This window comes from Boleophthalmus pectinirostris, unplaced genomic scaffold (assembly GCF_026225935.1).
Source record: "Boleophthalmus pectinirostris isolate CB_2022bp ecotype Guang Dong unplaced genomic scaffold, ASM2622593v1 HiC_scaffold_22, whole genome shotgun sequence".
In the NCBI taxonomy this organism is placed as follows: domain Eukaryota; kingdom Metazoa; phylum Chordata; class Actinopteri; order Gobiiformes; family Gobiidae; genus Boleophthalmus; species Boleophthalmus pectinirostris.
In genome coordinates, this window is record NW_026571190.1 from 24,609,593 (window position 1) to 24,627,938 (window position 18,346).

At 41.7% G+C, this 18,346-nt stretch overlaps 1 protein-coding gene across 2 annotated transcripts in view; it reads left to right on the top strand.

Moving 5' to 3' along the window:
- ttbk1a (tau tubulin kinase 1a) overlaps positions 1-18,346 on the top strand; it is a 57,096-nt gene that overhangs the window by 21,788 nt on the left and 16,962 nt on the right. For both annotated transcript variants that reach the window (XM_055158190.1, XM_055158191.1), the window contains exons 10-15: positions 2,556-2,681; positions 3,771-3,925; positions 4,595-4,829; positions 5,293-5,438; positions 6,150-6,490; positions 7,522-7,700. In XM_055158190.1, coding sequence (XP_055014165.1) covers positions 2,556-2,681; positions 3,771-3,925; positions 4,595-4,829; positions 5,293-5,438; positions 6,150-6,490; positions 7,522-7,700 — 1,182 coding nt within the window. The remainder of the gene's footprint in view (positions 1-2,555; positions 2,682-3,770; positions 3,926-4,594; positions 4,830-5,292; positions 5,439-6,149; positions 6,491-7,521; positions 7,701-18,346) is intronic.

The following is an 18,346-nucleotide window of genomic DNA, read 5'->3' on the forward strand; positions in this document are numbered from 1 at the left end:
CCCAGTGCACATTGCAGGTCCTGGTTCGATGAAGCCATCAGGACAACATCGTCTTCAAACAGCAGAGATGAAATCCTGTGGTCCCCAAACCGGACCCCCTCCGGCCCCTGACTGCGCCTAGCAATTCTGTCCATAAATACAATGAACAGAACCGGTGACAAAGGGCAGCCCTGGCGGAGTCCAAAATGCACCGGGAACAGGTCTGACTTACTGCCGGCAATGTGAACACAGCTCCTGCTCCGGTCATACAGGGACTGGACAGCCCTTAGCAAAGGGCCCCGGACCCCATACTCCCAAAGCACCCCCCACAGGACACCACGAGGGACACGGTCGAATGCCTTCTCCAAGTCCACAAAGCACATGTGGACTGGTTGGGCAAACTCCCATGAACCCTCGAGCACCCGATGGAGAGTGTAGAGCTGGTCCAGTGTTCCCCGGCCAGGACGAAAACCACACTGCTTTTCCTGGATCCGAGGTTCGACTATCGGCCGGATTCTCCTCTCCAGTACCCTGGCATAGACCTTACCGGGAAGGCTGAGAAGTGTGATTCCCCTATAGTTGGAACACACCCTCCGGTCCCCCTTCTTATACAGAGGGACCACCACCCCGGTTTGCCAGTCCAGAGGTACTGTCCCCGACCGCCACGCGATGTTGAAGAGGCGTGTCAGCCAAGACAGCCCCACAACATCCAGAGACTTAAGATACTCAGGACGGATCTCATCCACCCCCGGAGCCTTGCCACCAAGGAGCTTGCCAACCACCTCAGTGACTTCAGCCAGGGTGATGGACGAGTCCGCCTCCGAGTCCCCAGCCTCGGCTTCCTCCTCGGAAGACGTGACGGTGGGATTGAAGAGATCCTCAAAGTATTCCTTCCACCGCCGGACAACGTCCCCAGTCGAGGTCAACAGCTCTCCCCCCGCACTGTAAACAGTGTTGGCAAAGAACTGCTTCCCCCTCCTGAGGCGCTGGACGGTTTGCCAGAATCTCTTTGACGCCGTCCGATAGTCCTCCTCCATGGCCTCCCCGTACTCCTCCCAGCTCAGAGTTTTTGCCTCCGCAACCGCACGGGCTGCAGCACGCTTGGCTCGCCGGTACCAGTCAGCTGCTTCAGGAGTCCCACGAGCCAACAAGGCCCGATAGGACTTCTTCTTCAGCTTGACGGCATCCCTTACTTCCGGTGTCCACCACCGGGTTCGGGGATTGCCGCCGCGACAGGCACCACAGACCTTACGGCCACAGCCACGAGCGGCCGCATTGACAATAGAGGCCGAGAACAGAGCCCACTCGGACTCCATATCTCCAGCCCAGCCCCTCTCTTCACCGGAGGTCAGATGACATGACTACAAAGTCGATCATCGACCTCCGACCTAGGGTGTCCTGGTGCCACGTGCACTTATGGACACCCTTGTGCTCGAACATGGTGTTTGTTATGGACAAACTGTGACTAGCACAGAAGTCCAGTAACAAAACACCGCTCGGGTTCAGATCAAGGACGCCGTTCCTCTCAATCACCCCTCTCCAAGTGTCACTGTCATTGCCCACGTTGAAGTCCCCCAGTAGAACAATGGAGTCCCCGGTCGGTGCACTGTCTAGTACCCCTCCCAAGGACTCCAAGAAGGCCGGGTACTCAGCACTGCTGTTCGGCCCGTAGGCCGACACCACAGTGAGAGACCTGTCCCCGACCTGAAGGCACAGGGACGCGACCCTCTCTTTCACCGGGGTGAACTCCAACACACAGCGGCTGCGCTGTGGGGCGATGAGCAGGCCCACACCAGCCCGCCGCCGCTCCCCACGGCCAACGCCAGAGAAATGGAGAGTCCAGCCCCTCTCAAGGAGTTGGGTTCCAAAGCTCAAGCTGTGCGTGGAGGTGAGGCCGACTATATCTAGTCGGTAACGCTCAACCTCCTGCACCAGCTCAGGCTCCTTCCCCCCCAGCGAGGTGACATTCCATGTCCCCAGAGCTAGTCTCCATGTCCGGAGATCTGGTCGCCGAGGCCCCCGCCGTCGACTGCTGCCCGGATCCCTATGCACCGGCCCCATATGGATCCTCCCGCGGGTGGTGGGCCCACGTCAGGACGGCCCCACGTCACTCCTTTGGGCTGAACCCGGCCGGGCCCCGTGGGGGCCACCAGGCACTCGCTGGCGAGCACCCACCCCAGGCCTGGCTCCAGGGTGAGGCCCCGGTGATGCCAGTCCGGGCGACGTAACTGGCCTCTGTGTGTAACTCAACATATGGGACTTCTGAACCGTTCTTCGTCTGACCCGTCCCCTCGGACCTGTTTGCCTTGGGTGACCCTACCAAGGGCATGAAGCCCCCGACAACATAGCTCCCGGGATCATTCGGGCACTCAAACCCCTCCACCACGATAAGGTGACGGTTCAAGGAGGGGCCACTATATTTCATCAACCACAATACAACATCTGCAGATTAACTAGAGATATTTGACCTGCCCACATCTCAGTCTAACACCAGGGATACAAGAAAATGGGAGAACATCTGACATAAGGATATAGGAGGACTAGAGAGCATCTGACACACCTCTTTCTTATTTCAGGAGCAAGTTGGACAGATAAAGGAGCGCTATGACCACAGGATGCTGCTCAAACACATGCCTTCGGAGTTTAACGTCTTCCTGGACCATGTTCAGGCTCTGGACTACTTCACCAAACCAGACTACCAGGTACAACTTTTCTTCCACCTCTGCCAACTTCAGTTTTACAAATGCTACATTAGACCAGAAGCAGGATGATGGCAGAGTAGTAGGCATTTTCCTCACAGCATGAAGAATGAATAAGTTTGCCTAATGTTTAGGACTATTCAACGTTTACGTTTGCACACAACATAGGTGGGTAGTGCTCAGTTACTTTTACTTAAGTCACTTTTTTTAGGAAATTGATAAAGTTTTGGTTACTCTTCCCACTGTGGTTAAGTCTACAAAAAATCAGATGTTATGTCCAAACAGTTAGAATTAATTACTTTTACTTGAGTAGTTGTTTCCCCAAATACTTTTTCACTTTTACTAGAGTAATTTCTTGTACTTGAGTGATATTATTTTGAAATAAGTTTTTTTGTTGGTGCCTCTACCCACCTCTGGAGATAGCTTTTGTCCATTGTATGATCTTTTCACAATAAAGCATTCTGCCAGTGCTATGTGCAGAGGCTTGGCCACAGGAAGCGTTGGTAGTTGTTATTGAATAAATTATGCATATTATGCATAATGCATGAAAATGTCAGCAGAGGTGGGTAGTACTCTGTTACTTTTAGTTGGTTACATTTACTTGAGTAACTTTTTAAGGAAATTGTATTTTCAGAGTACTATTCTAACAGCATACTTTTACTCTTATTTGATTGATATTTTTTATTGAAAGTATTAGTACTTATTGAAGAAACAGTACTCTTAAAGATAAAGTTTGTAGTTAGTCTTCACACCATGAGTAAGTCTACAAGAGACAAACACTTCATGCTGACAATATTTGAACCATTTGAACATTTGTGTTTCTTGCAATGCTCCTTCAGATATTATTTTGTTTTTCAAATTTTTGTGTTCCTTCAAATCATATAAACTTATTTAATCAAATTATAAGTCAGATGTTATATCCCGACAGTTACTCTTTAAGTTACTTTTACTTAACTAATATTTTTTTTACTTTTACTTGATTGTTTTCTTAGACCACTACTTGTTCTGGAGTAATATTATTTTTGACATTTTTTGGCTACTCTACTCACCTTTGAAAGTCAGTGCACTGACAAGTGCTGTTGTGCTTTGCAGCTGCTAATGTCGGTGTTTGAGAACAGCATGAAGGAGCGAATCATTACAGAGAACGAGCCTTTCGACTGGGAGAAAGGAGGGAGCGACGCCACCATGTCGACCAGTGCCTCCACACAGCCCCAGCAGAACACCAGGCCCACAGCAGCTATGGTCGGGTAAGAGTGCCCTGACAGACGTAAAGCAAGAAAACATCAGGCCCACTGCACCCCCATCAGGCCCGTAACAGCACAGCACCAGACCCACTATGGTTGAGTTTAGGGGGTTCTGATCGTGCATTTTTATATAGGGCTTTTCCACCTTGAAGGCACTCAAAGCGCTTTACAACAAGGAACCACTCACCCATTCACACATTCATTCATACACCAGTGTACGCAGACACTAGGAGCGAGATGGGTTAAGTGTCTTGCGCAAGAACACGACAGCATTCATCTCTGGGAATTGGAATTATACCACCAGCCTGTGGGTCAGTGGACCAATGATGTTTTATGTTGAGAGCGGGATTTGAACTGCCAACATTCAGATCAGTGGGCAAATGCTGTGGACAAATCAGTGTTCAGATTTTTTAACTCTGGTGTTTGATTCACTTGGTGCAAATGCTGAAACATGCTGTGTTAAGAGCTTGAAATGCAGAAACAGTGGACTAGACTAGACTCTCGTCTCTCATAAACCTTACATCAAATGCTCCTGAAGCCGGGATCTGAAGGCACCATAACTTGAGTATTAGAGCTTATTAGTGCCTCCAGTTAGCATCACAAACTAAGGAAAGTTGATGACGCCAGCTGCAAAGTATCAATAGTTCATCTGCATTGTCTTTGTCTCCACAGAGCGATTGTCACTCCGGTTCCTGGAGACCTTCAGCGAGAGAACACAGATGATGTTCTTCAGGATGAACACCTGAGCGACCAGGAGAATGCCCCCCCGCCTCCACCTGCACGTCTTCATGGTGACGGGCAGCATCCCGACTCTCGCCTCCACGGTGACGCACAACTGGCTGATGGTGGTGAGGGATGGGAGGACACAGACTTTAACCGCAACCGGCTCCGAATCAGCCTTAACAAGGTACAGTCAAAGGGGTTATACAGTTACAGCAGTTTCTCCAACTCCAAGCAGTATGATTCTTTCCAAAGCTCAGCCCACAGGCCAACGTCATCCATGCTCCTGCAAGGCAAATTTCCATAAATATACAAAGCAGGATACACTTTCAAGTTTATGCTGCCCTCAACATCCTCTACAGTTTCTACTTGACATCACACATGAATGTGTGAATTAAAGCCAATGGTTTCTGTTTGGACCACACTGTTTCTTATAATTCCAGACCCAGTCCCTCCTCCCCACTCTCTCTTTTATTTAGTCCTCCAGATACTTTAGCAGCTCTGTTGAAATGTGCTTGTGGGTAGAGTTTATGTGTTTATTCCCACTTTAAATCAGATAAACTTGACTTAAATTGATTAGCCCATTATGTCTGAACTTTTAACGGTAAACCTGATGAATACAGTTGAGCCTTAATTGCTATGGTCCACAGGGAGGACCAGAAGAGGACCCAGGACCGGTCCGAGCTCCAGAGTCTCCGAGTGGTCAAGGCAGGTCTCTGCGCTACCGTCGAGTCAACAGCCCCGAGTCCGACCGCCTGTCTGCGGCAGAGGGGCGCGCTGATGGATACGGACAGAGGTCAGAGCCAAGACCCGGTTCCGACCCGGTTCAGACCCGGTTCCGACCCGGTTCAGACCCGGTTCAGACCCGGTTCAGATCATTGGTTGGGATCTAAGGTTTTACTACTTTCTACATTTTATATACATATGGAAGACATCAAATAAAATATAGAATTATGTGGCAAAGAAAAAAAAGTTAAAGGTCCAGGTCCTATATTGGTGATTTTCATCTCATAGAATGTGTTAATGTCATAATCTCAGATTGGGAGACAGATTTCCAAATTGATTACATTGTACTTTGCCAAGAACTTTCCAAAAAGGAAATGCAGAAATCCCAAACCTGATCTATTCTATTAGTGACTAGATCCAAGAACTTGCAGCATTCTGTGTTGCATAATATTGGCCTATACAATGTTTTACAGTGTTGTAAAATCTAAAACTAGCTTTGGGTTATTTTGAGTAGAATTTTTGTTTGCTACATGTTCATTCATAGTTTTGATGCCTTCATTCAGTGAGACTGAGAGTGTTTACATCTAGTCTACTCCTGGTTTTGACTGTTTTTGATCTGGATCAGATTGGGCTCAACTCTAGTTTAGATACAGATAAAATCTGGTCCAAACCCAGTCCAGATCTGGTTCAGACCTGATTTAGAACTGGTGCAGACCTTATCTAGACTTTGTTCAAGCCTGGTTCAGACCTGGTTCAGACATGGTTTTATGTCTGTCTGCAGGTCACGTATGGACATGTTAGGCTCTCCGTCACGGCACGTTTACTCGTCGCAGCCGGCACAGATGCTGTCCATCGATCCTGGTTGCCGCGGAGACCGACAGGCGAGCGGTCGGCAGGAGATTTCTGTGGCATCAGTCGACCAGGAGGCCCATAGCAACGCTTTCATCCGCTCTGTCCCACTGGCTGAGGAGGAGGACTTCGACAGCAAAGAGTGGGTGATCATCGACAAAGAGACGGAGCTCAGAGACTTCCAGCCCACCACCTCCGGCACCACTGACGAAGAGCCAGAAGAACTGCGCCCCCTGGAGGAGACGGAGGAGAGACGCAGGCTCCGGGCCGCAGGTACCAGGACTGATGGGATGTGAGAGTAGTGAATTATGTTTATGGGTGTCAAACTGTGACAATGGTCCTTCATTGCCATAACAATTAAGCAATTCAAAATCTAAATATTATGTTTTGAATAGAAAGGTTCCTCAGAAAATCCTTCAAATCAGGAAAGAAGAATTAGCCTGAAATGCACAAATTGCACAGTATAAGGGCCTCATTTATCAAGCGTGCTAACCAGCTAACCATGCTAAAAGTGGAGCCAAAAACCAACGCAGTTTCTCATATGCAACACAACGCAACTTCACACCGATGAACAATTCACTATGCAAATGTTTTTTTTTGTCAAACAAGGGTAAAATTTGGGGTGGAGGAAATGCAAATGAAGTTGTTTAGTGGGTGCTGCCTGATTTATCACAATAATGAAAGCAAAAACTGTGAGATAATATAGCATGTTGGCGAGACAGGTGCAAATTTATTTACAGCAGACGATAACAGAATGAAGCAATAATAAAAAATACATTATTTATTCAACCCTCTACAGCTCAAACGTTATTGTATTACAACAAAAATACCCTAACTCTATCCACTTTTACAAAGAAACTACACAGGATTGAGCCCCAAAATATTGTTACAGCTTTCATATACTGAACAAAGTCAATATTGTAATTTTTGTGATGGCCTAAATAGAATTTGGCAGAATCATCATTTTGGTATGAATGAAATTAAATAATCCATACCTGAGGTGATGACAGCTATGCAGCTTTTTGCTTTAATTACTTTTATGGCGACTTCAGCTCCCATTGGACTGCAGTTTTCCAAAGTGGTTAGTTAGCAAAAATTTGTCTTTTATGAAGTCATTTTAGCTCAATATTTACAATATTTTAAAACGTCATAGGTGTAATAGATTATAATTATATAGCAGACACAAGCACAGTATGTCTTCTTTAAGTCTGAAAGTAATCTGTTTCCAGTTGTGGTTTGACTCTTTTCATACGAGTGCTAAGATGAGGCTCTAATCAAACGTATTTGTTTGTTCCCCGGTACAGGTGAGCTGGTGGTGCGACCCAAAACCCACACGAGGGACAGCAGCCGTGGGATGTTAACACTAACGGAGGAGGAAGCATCGCGGAAGAGTACAGGAAGTCCAGCCCAGTCACCCTGTCACTCGCTGCCTTCGGGTCGGCCGCGGCGGAGAGAGTCTGAGCCCACTGGACCACAGCGACCGGTAAGGGATGCAGACAGCCGATCAGAGTGCAGCATGTTGGTTTGACCCTCCTCCTGTGGGGAAAGTCAAGCTAACACACGCAAAGGGACACATCCAGCTCATTCAAACTAAGGATAAGAATTAAGAAATATCTAGAGCAGCTATGGAAGCTCTAGAGGGACATTCAGGCAAGAAAGTCCTATAGTTTATAATAAGTATCTTTTCTGTTATCTTTTTGAATGTTACCACAAAAGTAGAAAAAGTCTCACCTAGAATCTAAACTCTTATGCTGGTGAATAGGTGAGGGTGGTGAGGCTGCGGAGGCTGATGGTTCTGCTGCTGCAGTGGAGTAGGAGAGATGGAGTACAGTACTCAGTTTAGTGGTAGGAAATCTCAGTATCAGTTTTCACACATGTAACTTAAACCTGTGAATGGAGCTGGATTTGTCCTTTTGAGATGATGTCACTGGCAGCACGGCCCAGCAGCTCCGCCCTCTTGTCCAAATATAGTCACTTCCTCTAGAACCAAAGAAAGAAGAAGCGTTTGAAAAACAGTCAAATCATCTGTTACCATCTGTGGCTGGTCAAACAAGAAAAATCTAAAAATCATGATGAGTTCTGATGGTTCTGATGCATTTAACTTGGGGACTAAAAAATAAGATTGATTGTGTCTGCCTGTGTCTGTGCACAAGTGTTCCTGGTCAGCTCACAGTTATCATCATTACTACCAGCCAGTCCCTTCTTCATTATGTTAGGCTCCAGAAAGGGCTGGAATTCCACCACAGCGCGTGAAAATCCCCGTCCTAACTTGGCACGGTCCAACCACAGCTGTACCACCAATTTGTAACACTCTCTCAGATGCAAAAGACATCCCCTCTCGAAAATGTTCGTATCATTTAGAACAAAATATAAAACTTCTATCTGTTCATTCTGTCCAGTGTTGTTGTTTTTTGTTTTGTTTTGCTTTGTTTTTTTGCCTATTTTTTTTATTTATTTTTTTACGTGAACTGCCATGTTTGCTTTTACCAGAACAGAGCTTACGTCTCTCTGATTGGTTAATCATGTCGATCATATCTTCTAAAATTGGGGAGACAGGGCATAGTTATCCACCTTATTGCCATAGGAGCTTTCATTATTCAAGTTTTATTTTTTTGTATGGGGCTGCCGATCTTGACAGCAAATAAGTTCAATATGGACGATAAAGTCATTTTAAAGCCCTCCGGCGAATCGGTGCAGTGTTTACTTGTTGGTGCACATGAAAATTTTACATTTTACACAAATGAACAGATTTTATGTTATATTTAAGATGCAAAATGCTTCCCAAATTCTTCATTGATATGAATGGGGTTCCATAACTGGAACTGCCACCACAAAAAAGCTCAGTTTAGGCAAAAGTGGACAGAGCAGAATAAGGTGGATAGAGCCACTCATTCTTGTGATGCTAATACTAAATTTTATTAAGACTTTTTTTTTAAAAAAGTATTAATTACTTTTACAGTTTGTGGTGATACTAAAAAAGTCACATTCACAGGACAGAAATGAACCTTTTCTGAATAGCTTTAGGCTGATCTTGAGCTGTGTCAGAACAAGTATAAGACCATTACACATAGAATATTATACGCTTTTGGACCACAATGGAACCTACCTGGAAAACTGAAGGATTACACTGATATAAAGCCACATGGTAATATAAAAAAAAAGTACTATTATTCATTGGTGAAAATCAAATCCCATTGTCTAAAGAAAGAGTGTTTTTATTTTCATCGCGATATCAGAATTAGTACTCTCAGGTCTATTCCTTAGACATCACCAATCTCTACAGTAATGTTTGGGCCGTGCTGCCGTGGACCCATAATTAGCTCCATTTCTCTTCTTTTTTTTAAGTTTTTGAGCCATGTTTTGAGGGTGACTGAGGCTGTTTGAACCTGTCCTGATGTTCCACTGCAGCTCTGCTTCGGACCAAACCACTATAGATTTATTTTATTTTGTATTAATTGTGTTGTTTTATGGTCTGTTGTTTTTGTCAATTACCTACCTTTGCACTCCATTGCACCTTTTTTTTTGTTTTTTTACTTTACTTGAGCATTATATTCTGTGTCCTAACTTCTGCTTTTAGTAATTGTGATAGCCTAGATTATAATTTGCTTGCTAGTGTGTTTAATTTACATATAATCACATTTTATACTATCTCAACAAATGAGCACTTTACTGAACTGATGAGATTATAAGAAAGCAAACAAACAAACATTAACAGAAATTTGAAAATAGTGAAGAAATTTTATTTCAATGTTGTCCCGGGTCCCTTTTGGCCAAAGTTTTAGTTATTGTTCTTATAGAATTGTTAAGTGGGATGTCAATCAGCTGATTAAAAACAATTAACTTTTTTTTTTTTTTTTTTTTAGCAAAAACACATCTCGTGTTAAACAGGTATTGCCATTGCAGTAGTGCAAAGCTAACAAGATTATAAACATGCGTCTGTGGTTATAAGTGTGACAGAAAGTGTATGAGGGAGGCAAGAAGCTATGATAGACTAAGATAACATTAGAGATGACAGGCAGTAAGTGAGATTTACACAGCGGTAATCAATCTTATGTTATGCCAGATTATTACTACTGTACATTGTTTATATATTTGATACAATTTGAGGTTAAACATGTGCTTTGTGAAGTTTCTGGTTGGATATGTAAGTGACATTATCACTTAACAACTCTATAGCAGAATGTGAGTGGTTCATTGAGGAGACACAGACTGTGAGTCCTGGGACACAAACTAAAGCGGTTTTGTCAGTGGGTGGAGAGCTGATGGTGGCATTTAAGTGAAAGTGAAAGTTTTGAAGCCTCAGATTTCTGGGGCCACTCAAGGTTATGAGTTCTTGCATTCAAGGAAAAGCTATCACATCTCCTTGGAGACAAACAGGACCTTTTTTAGTGCACATTTAGAATCAGATAATTTACATGGCTCTAATGCTCCATTAATCTGGTACACACCAGACTGATATGTAGAACTCTGAATAGAGTTCTTCATTCATCTGCAACACTCACAGAAAGTGAATGCAAAAAAGCAAAGCGTCATGGTGAATATTTGAATCTAATTGGTCGAAGCATCTCAACAGCAGAACAGCGGGTTTGGCCAGAGTTATTTTTCATGTAAAAGGATTGATTTTAGAGTAATCCTATTGAAAGTCATGAACTTTGGAGGAGAGGAGCAGGTCTGTCACTGGAGAAGCACTACTTTCATAAATACAGTGAAAAACACCATATGTTTCAGGGTTTTGGGCATTTTTTCAGACGCTCTTGTGCCGGTGGGTCGCTGCAGCCTGGCAGCCCTGCCTCAGGTGGTCACCCAAACACAGCTCAGTGCTTCACCACTATTTAAGAGTCCTGCACAGACATGACATTATTACTGCTGTTTTTGCAAATAGTGAGTTTCTGGTTATTATATGAGAAAAGAGTCAAAAATTGCAGAATACAGCTCTGAAGATAAAGAAAGAGAGCTCTGGCTCCTTTGCTACATGAGATGAAAGAGAGACTGACTGAGTCTCAGTAACAGACAGTTTTTATACACTGGTAGTTGATAACAAGTCTTACATCAATCAAAGTGATCAAGAAATTGTCAAGCTGGTGTCGTAAAAGTGTGTTGTTAGAACTTGGCAGAACATATGGTCTATTCATGGCCCATAAACATTCTTTAACATCTTTAAAAAGAAATAATAAACACAAGTTCATATTCTCACAAGAACAAAACCATCAGTAAGTAAACTTTATTTATGTAATGCTTTTCACAGATAGAAATGACAAAGTGCTTTACAGAGAGCATATACACCAAATTAAAAAAGGAAACTTCCATTTTGAGAATAGACAGTAGGGATGAGAAACTTTTGTGTCATAGAAGCAGTGTTTCTTGCTCTCACACATAAACAGGACACGAGACTGTCTGACCTCTGACCTCTGCAGCAGTTTTGACCTCTGACCCGTGCTCCTCTGGCTGTTTAGCAGTTTTCATCCTCTCTTCTCTTTTTGTTACTCATGTTTTGCTTCAGTTTCTTTCTCATGACTTTTCTCGCTCAGTCAGGTTTGGTCCTCCATATTTGGTGGCTTCTTCCTCTGAAACAAAGTCTCGTTTCCTCCAAGCAGTTCACATCTTATCGGTTCATGGGAACATTGGGGTGTGGGATAACAAAGCACTAGGCACATTTTAAGAATTCATTGGGTACAAAATGGTATCTTTACTTGATCAAATAGGTTAAATAAAAACATAAAAATGTCTCAAATGTGATAATTTGTCTTAAATTAAAAGTCCACATTTTAAAACTTCAGAAATCATAATGGTACAGACTGGCATTCTTTTTGACACTCCTCAGACCTCAGTCACTCTCTGGTGGAGTGTAGCTGTGGTTGCCCAAGGGCTGACTGACAGAGTGTGGCTGCCATTCTGTGTCCCTCCCATTAACTCAACACCCAAACACATTCAAACAAAGCCAAGCACGTGTTTACTTGTGTACTCAAAGCTAACACATGACAAACTAGTACATAGTTTATTCAGAATTACACCCATCACTGCTCTATGTTCCTACGGCTTTATGTTCTGCAGCTCTATGTTCCCACATTTGTTAGTTGTAAGGTAATGGTTAAGATTAGGGCCTGTTTTTGAGATTCTGGTTAAGGTTTGGGCCAGGGTAAGGGTGAGGGTTACGGGTTTCCTTTCAGCAATATCAATATGTGAGAAAACAAGGTCTTGGGAACATAGAGCTGTGGGAACGTAGGTACGCTCCCGCTTTGGCTATCAGCAATTCAGAACAAAATATCTTATCTTTTGAATGGTCAACCAGCCTCAAAATGGCACCATACAACAAAAAGCTAAAACCCATGCATTGATAATTATCTTAACTCAGCAACATTAGTGTTAGCCATAGCCATAGTGGACTGTGTGGAGGAAACGAGGCTGTCTCTGATCTGCAGTGTGCACTTCCTGGATAAAGCCATTGTAGCGGCGTTTCGAGTATTCTGTATTTCCATTTGTGTCACCGCCGCCAACCATCGAGGACTGTTCCCACCCCCTCCTCCACATACGATGAAGCCCCTACTCCCGTTTAAAAGTACTATGTCGAGTTTGCCTCAGGAGGAGCAGCGCTGCAGAAGAGAAAAGGGATTCTCGGGGTAAGCACAGTTTAGGCTCGTCCTGTGTCTCACTCACGCTGTCTTCTCTTCCTTTCGGCCATCTTGGTTCCCCTCCTTGGTTCTCCCGCGTTGTGTATGTTGTGTGCTTGACATCTCTTTTGTGTTGGTCCCTTTGCTTTAAGCATCTCTAACGCTCATTCCTCCTCAGCTCAGACTCTGCTGATTCTGTCCATGTCTGTGCCGCGAAGGTCCAGGCCCAGTTCTACAGTTCTGGTCCCAGTCCAGGACTCTGGTCTAGACTCTGGTCAGAGTTTGATCCCCCAAGAATGTAAAAATTGGCCATGCATCATAAGGAATCACAGATCTTAAGTCCAGCCAAATCTTTTGCTCAAAACCACAACAACTGCTTCACTAGGCAGCTTAAGCTGGAAACAAGTGATAACCGTCTTTAAAAGTAACTCTGTAGACAGCTCTTGTTGAATTCTTTAAACTGTTAAAGACTAAATGTGGCCAGGTGTTGCATGAACTGGGATGGGCCTTCGCTTCAGGAAATTATACCCAGAATTAGCTGATGCTAATGTGAAACTCTAACATCTGTAGTCTTATTGTAAATATACAACATGGATCTGCTGTGGCTCCACCCACTTTTGACCTGTGTCCAATAAGATGCTACCTCCTATAATCAGACAGGAACTTTGTGATGGTAGGGTAAATGCTATAAGATCTTCACTGCATTGTAATATTGCCTTTGCTAAAGCTAAGTTACGTATAATATAGGTGATGTATGCACATTAATTGAACTTTAGATATTGATGTATTAAAAGAGCTGGAGCCGGATTTAATAGAAAAAAGACAATTTTACAAGTATTAGTATGTTAAGAGAAAGACATAAATATGTTTTTATATTTTGCATCAACACAAAAAATTTACATTATTTTTACCAAGAGGAGTGAGAGCCATTTGAGGAGAAAGCTTCTCTTTTGAAACTGGCTCCAGTTCTGGTGTTACACCCCTGACACTGGTGATTAAAGGTTGGCAACACCACACACTTTTGGGCATTAGTTAAGAATACTCTCCCATTACAAAAGCATATCTTTTACTGAACAGTAAGAGACAGAATCCAGTTACATTTGTTAAACTGTAGACAGATCTCCACTTTATTAAAAATGGTTGAACTTGACTCAAAGATAAGACCTGTTGGTAAAGGTCACATTAGTCTGAGTCAAAGCAAGAGTGAGCGTGTGTAAACGGAGCCACTCTGTGCTGTTGAGAAAAACTGTGGAAAGATCTAGTGCCTTTTAGTGTGCTGCAGTTATAAAAATGAGACAATGTGCAACATGCATCATTGGACAGAAATAAAACATGACTGAGTACTGATTTGCAACAATATTATGTTTAGTTTATAAGGCCCATATCATCAAAAACATACCTGGAGTTGCATTTTGTTTCATTCACACATGGTTAACACACAACCCTTCTTTTCTCAAATCTCCATACACCTTCACTAGAATCATTTGGGTAATTTCAGCCCTCGAATTGCCAATCTATACTGAACAAAAGGTAAAGGTAGCTGATACCACTTTTTGACATCACAAGAGAGAAAAGAGAATTTTGAGGTTTGCAGATGTAGACAGACTTATAAAAGATCATTCAAACATGTGTGAATGAAACAAAACACAACTCCAGGTATGTTTTTGGTGAGGTAACAGCATTATAATATGGCTTAAAGCTCACAAGAAACAATTTTGTGTGATATTGAACCATTATGTTTTCAAAAATTACCCATTCTTTGCTCATGGGTCTTTAAACTAATGCTGGACAGTGTGTGGTGATTGCTTTTTAAAACCTGTCTATGTTGGATTCATGGTCATTAAGCCGGCCTCTTCTCTTCTGTGATTGGTTTGTTGGCAGCTGGAGGAAGAGCGACATGCAGCTCGGCCCAATCAGCTCCGGCGACTGGCTTCGTATGTGTTTTCCTCCTCAACGTTGGAGACGGAGCAGTACCCTCACGGCGCGGGCGGGTTCATCCAGAGGAGCCGATCAGCAGAAAGTAGCCCCGCCCACCTTGCATCCGTCACCTCTTCTCGCCGCCGCCACGCTGGGACTCTCCCCGCACCTGGCAGCCCACGCCACAGACACTCTGTGCTCAACGCCTCGCGCTCACAGCTGCAGCAGATGTTCGCCAAACTCATGAACAAGAACAATAACAGCTAATACCGTGACCCAATCTGCGGCGCAGTGGAAATGAGGAAAACCAAAACGCACACCATAAATATTTAATACACCACAGCACCGCCGTGTTCACATCTTCACCCAAACTCCTCAGCCATTACTTTATCACAGGAAAAACATTTAGAGCCTTTTATCATTTATCTATTTTTAATGCATTTTTCTAAAGTCATTTGTTGTTACAATACTGAAATCTCAAACTCGCTTTCGATACTAAAGAATATACTGATTTCAACACCCAAATGATAACTGTAACTTTCAACACAACAAAATAGTATTTGTTTATTTTACCTTGTAGGTCCTAATAAAACTAAAAAAGGTGAAGCTTTTCAGGAAAGGTCAGCTCTCCAGTAAAAAATAAAAGGCACTACATAAACCCAAGTTGCTAAAATTTGTTTCTAGATTCGATACTAGTTTTTGTGATGGTCAATATCTTATTTGATACTTTGGACAACCCTGATATGGAATACTAAAAACAGTAAAATGTTTATTTAAAAGTTTATTTAATAGGCTTGTACTATTACCTCTTTTCAAAGTATTTTATCTTTGTAGAAAATATATAATTGTATCATGGCATATCTCTTTCCCCATTTTACTTATTATATTTTCTTAATCCAAACTAAATTTAAGATTTTGAAATAATCTATTTAAATTGCATACTTTCCCAGAACAGAAAATAGCCATAAGTTAACATTTTATTTTTTGAGTTAATGCACATATAAAGACAGTGAGTGGCACATATACAGAGTCTGGATAATAAGGATATATTTATGATTTTTTTTTTTTGGTGAACATGAAATAATTAAAGGCACTATTCCTGATTTTCATTCTTAGAAATGTGAAACCAGAACTAGTTTATACAAAGTAAATCCTCACTTAAGTTATGCATTTTAAGCATGCTAATTATTTACTGCAAAGAGACCGGAGTGGAGTTTTGCAAACATACACAACTGTGACTTGTCAGGGTCACAGAGAGAAAGACCAAACCAGGGTTCAAAGCAAAGGGTGGCTATTATACGTTTACTGTATTCCATATATGGTCATTCATAAATTAGATGCGTTCACCAAGACTCCACAAAGTAAATAGTAATAAAAACAAAAAAGAAACATCAATAGAAAAGTGTGTCTAAATCTTTGACTGGTGATATAAGTTACAGTCAAAGTGTCTAGGTTGGAAGAATAGAAATCTATATTATTGGATTTGTCCAAAACAGCTCTGCATATGTGTCCCAGACTGAACACAAGCCATAACTTCATCTTTACATTGTCATTAGGAAACACTGAGGAAACGGAGAAAATGAAAGGAGTTGAAAACGAGGAACTATTTCATGCAATAAACTCATCATGGATCAGCCTCCGTGGAAGGTTGAAGTTGCACATGCCATAAAACCAGGAGGCGCAAAAGGGAAAATAAACTGTGGCAAGAGAGGAGTGGACTTCCACAAGACTGTTACAAAAATATATAGTCTTTTTAAAATTTGTCAGAAATGAAACATGTTTTGGGGAATGCAGGTCGTCCTCAAAAACTGTTTGAATCTGTGTTTAAAAATCATCCGAGCAATATGCGTTTTTTACAGTGTCACACAAATGCATCGCTTCTTTAACATGAGCTCAGAAAACAAAGGAATTGTGAAGGAGGAGAAGTATGGTGGCCTGAAGGAGCACAAAAAGCTAAATAAAAATTAATTTATTGTTACTTATATTTTTATGTTCAAATATAAAATATCTAATATTAATAAAATCTTAATGAAGATATTATATAGTATACAGTACATATATGTTAAACATTTATCTAGAGTGGCAGCTTTAGTTCACAGAGAAATGGCAACAGGCATTTCACACTGCTGATGTGTCCTTGGGCAAGGCACTTCCACATGTATGAGTGGGTGGTTGTTGGTGCAAGATGTAATTATGTGCAGTCTGCCTCAGGACAGTTGTAACTGTAAGAATGCTGATTATAAGTAACATTAAAGGTCCTTTATTTTGCAGCATTGACTCTTGTGAGCTTTTAGCAATGTTAGAATGTTGTTACCTCATCAAAAACATACACGGAGTTGTGTTTTGTTTCATTCACACAGTAAAAGTAATAGTAATAGTAACTAAGTAATCCTTAATTAATAGTTTATCTACATCTCCAATGCTCACAATGCTCTATTCCACCTTGTGATGTCATGAAGCAAGTTAATGGCTACCTTTTGCCTTTTATTTGGTAGAAACAGGACCTTCCAGGACTGAAATCATCCAGATTTTAGTGATGGTGTATGAAAGTTAAAAACACAGTGGAGCACTTCCTGTATTACCATGTGACATCACAAGATGAAATAGAGAGTGAGAAGAACTCTGTCTGTCAAACGTGTGAATGAAACAAAACACAACTCCAGGTATGTTTGCGATTAGGAAACAACATTATAACATAGATCAGAAAATGGCGTAATACAAGCTCTTATATGAGAAAATATTATATACACAAATGTTTAATGTAATAAATAATAATGGATGGTGCTAAAACAAGCCGTTTTTTCTGACTTCAAATGTCATTTCTACAGCCATATTGATTTTGTTATCCATACTAAAAACAGCTGGCTCTACATTTATAATTTCACAACTAACTAAACTTGACTAGCACTGAACTGAAAGTTATGTAAGTTTTTTAGAGATCAAAAAGGGAAACAAGAATTGAAACACTAGAATTAAAAACAAAATAAATAATCCAGGTGTGAACTTGGCTTAGTTGGTCTCAAGTCATTTAAGACCATTTGCATTCATCTAAAACTACAATTTTTAGTGGTGGTCTAAATTCTTATATTATAGAGCCATTTGTGGGTTTAATTAGTGGAATTTAAACTACTGCATATAAACAAATATTGTATAATGCAAAAGCTTAATCTATTGTGAAAAAAAATTATTGTCTTCCAAACATTTTTCTTTTTGCACATTATCACTTTATTTATAAGTTGCAGGTTGATACAATGTCTGTTAAACACATCTGCATTTGGGATATTGCACATTTTGTTCACATTTTATTGCATAAAATTAATTTTAAAATTCAAAACAAATGCAGAGGAAGTACACCTATGGATGTAGGGCACAATATAGGATTAATGAGAGATGCTAATTAATATTTTGAATATATATTTATATTTTTATTTTACATTATTTTCTCAAATTAATTTGTTATTATTTTTTGTATTGTATAATTCCTAATTTTATTCCTTTTTTTTTAAATTTTTGAAATACAGTGTATATCTCTGTTATTACAATAACAAAGTAAAAGTCTTGAGTAGAAAAGGCCCATGTACCGTAGATTGAGAGGCACTTATTT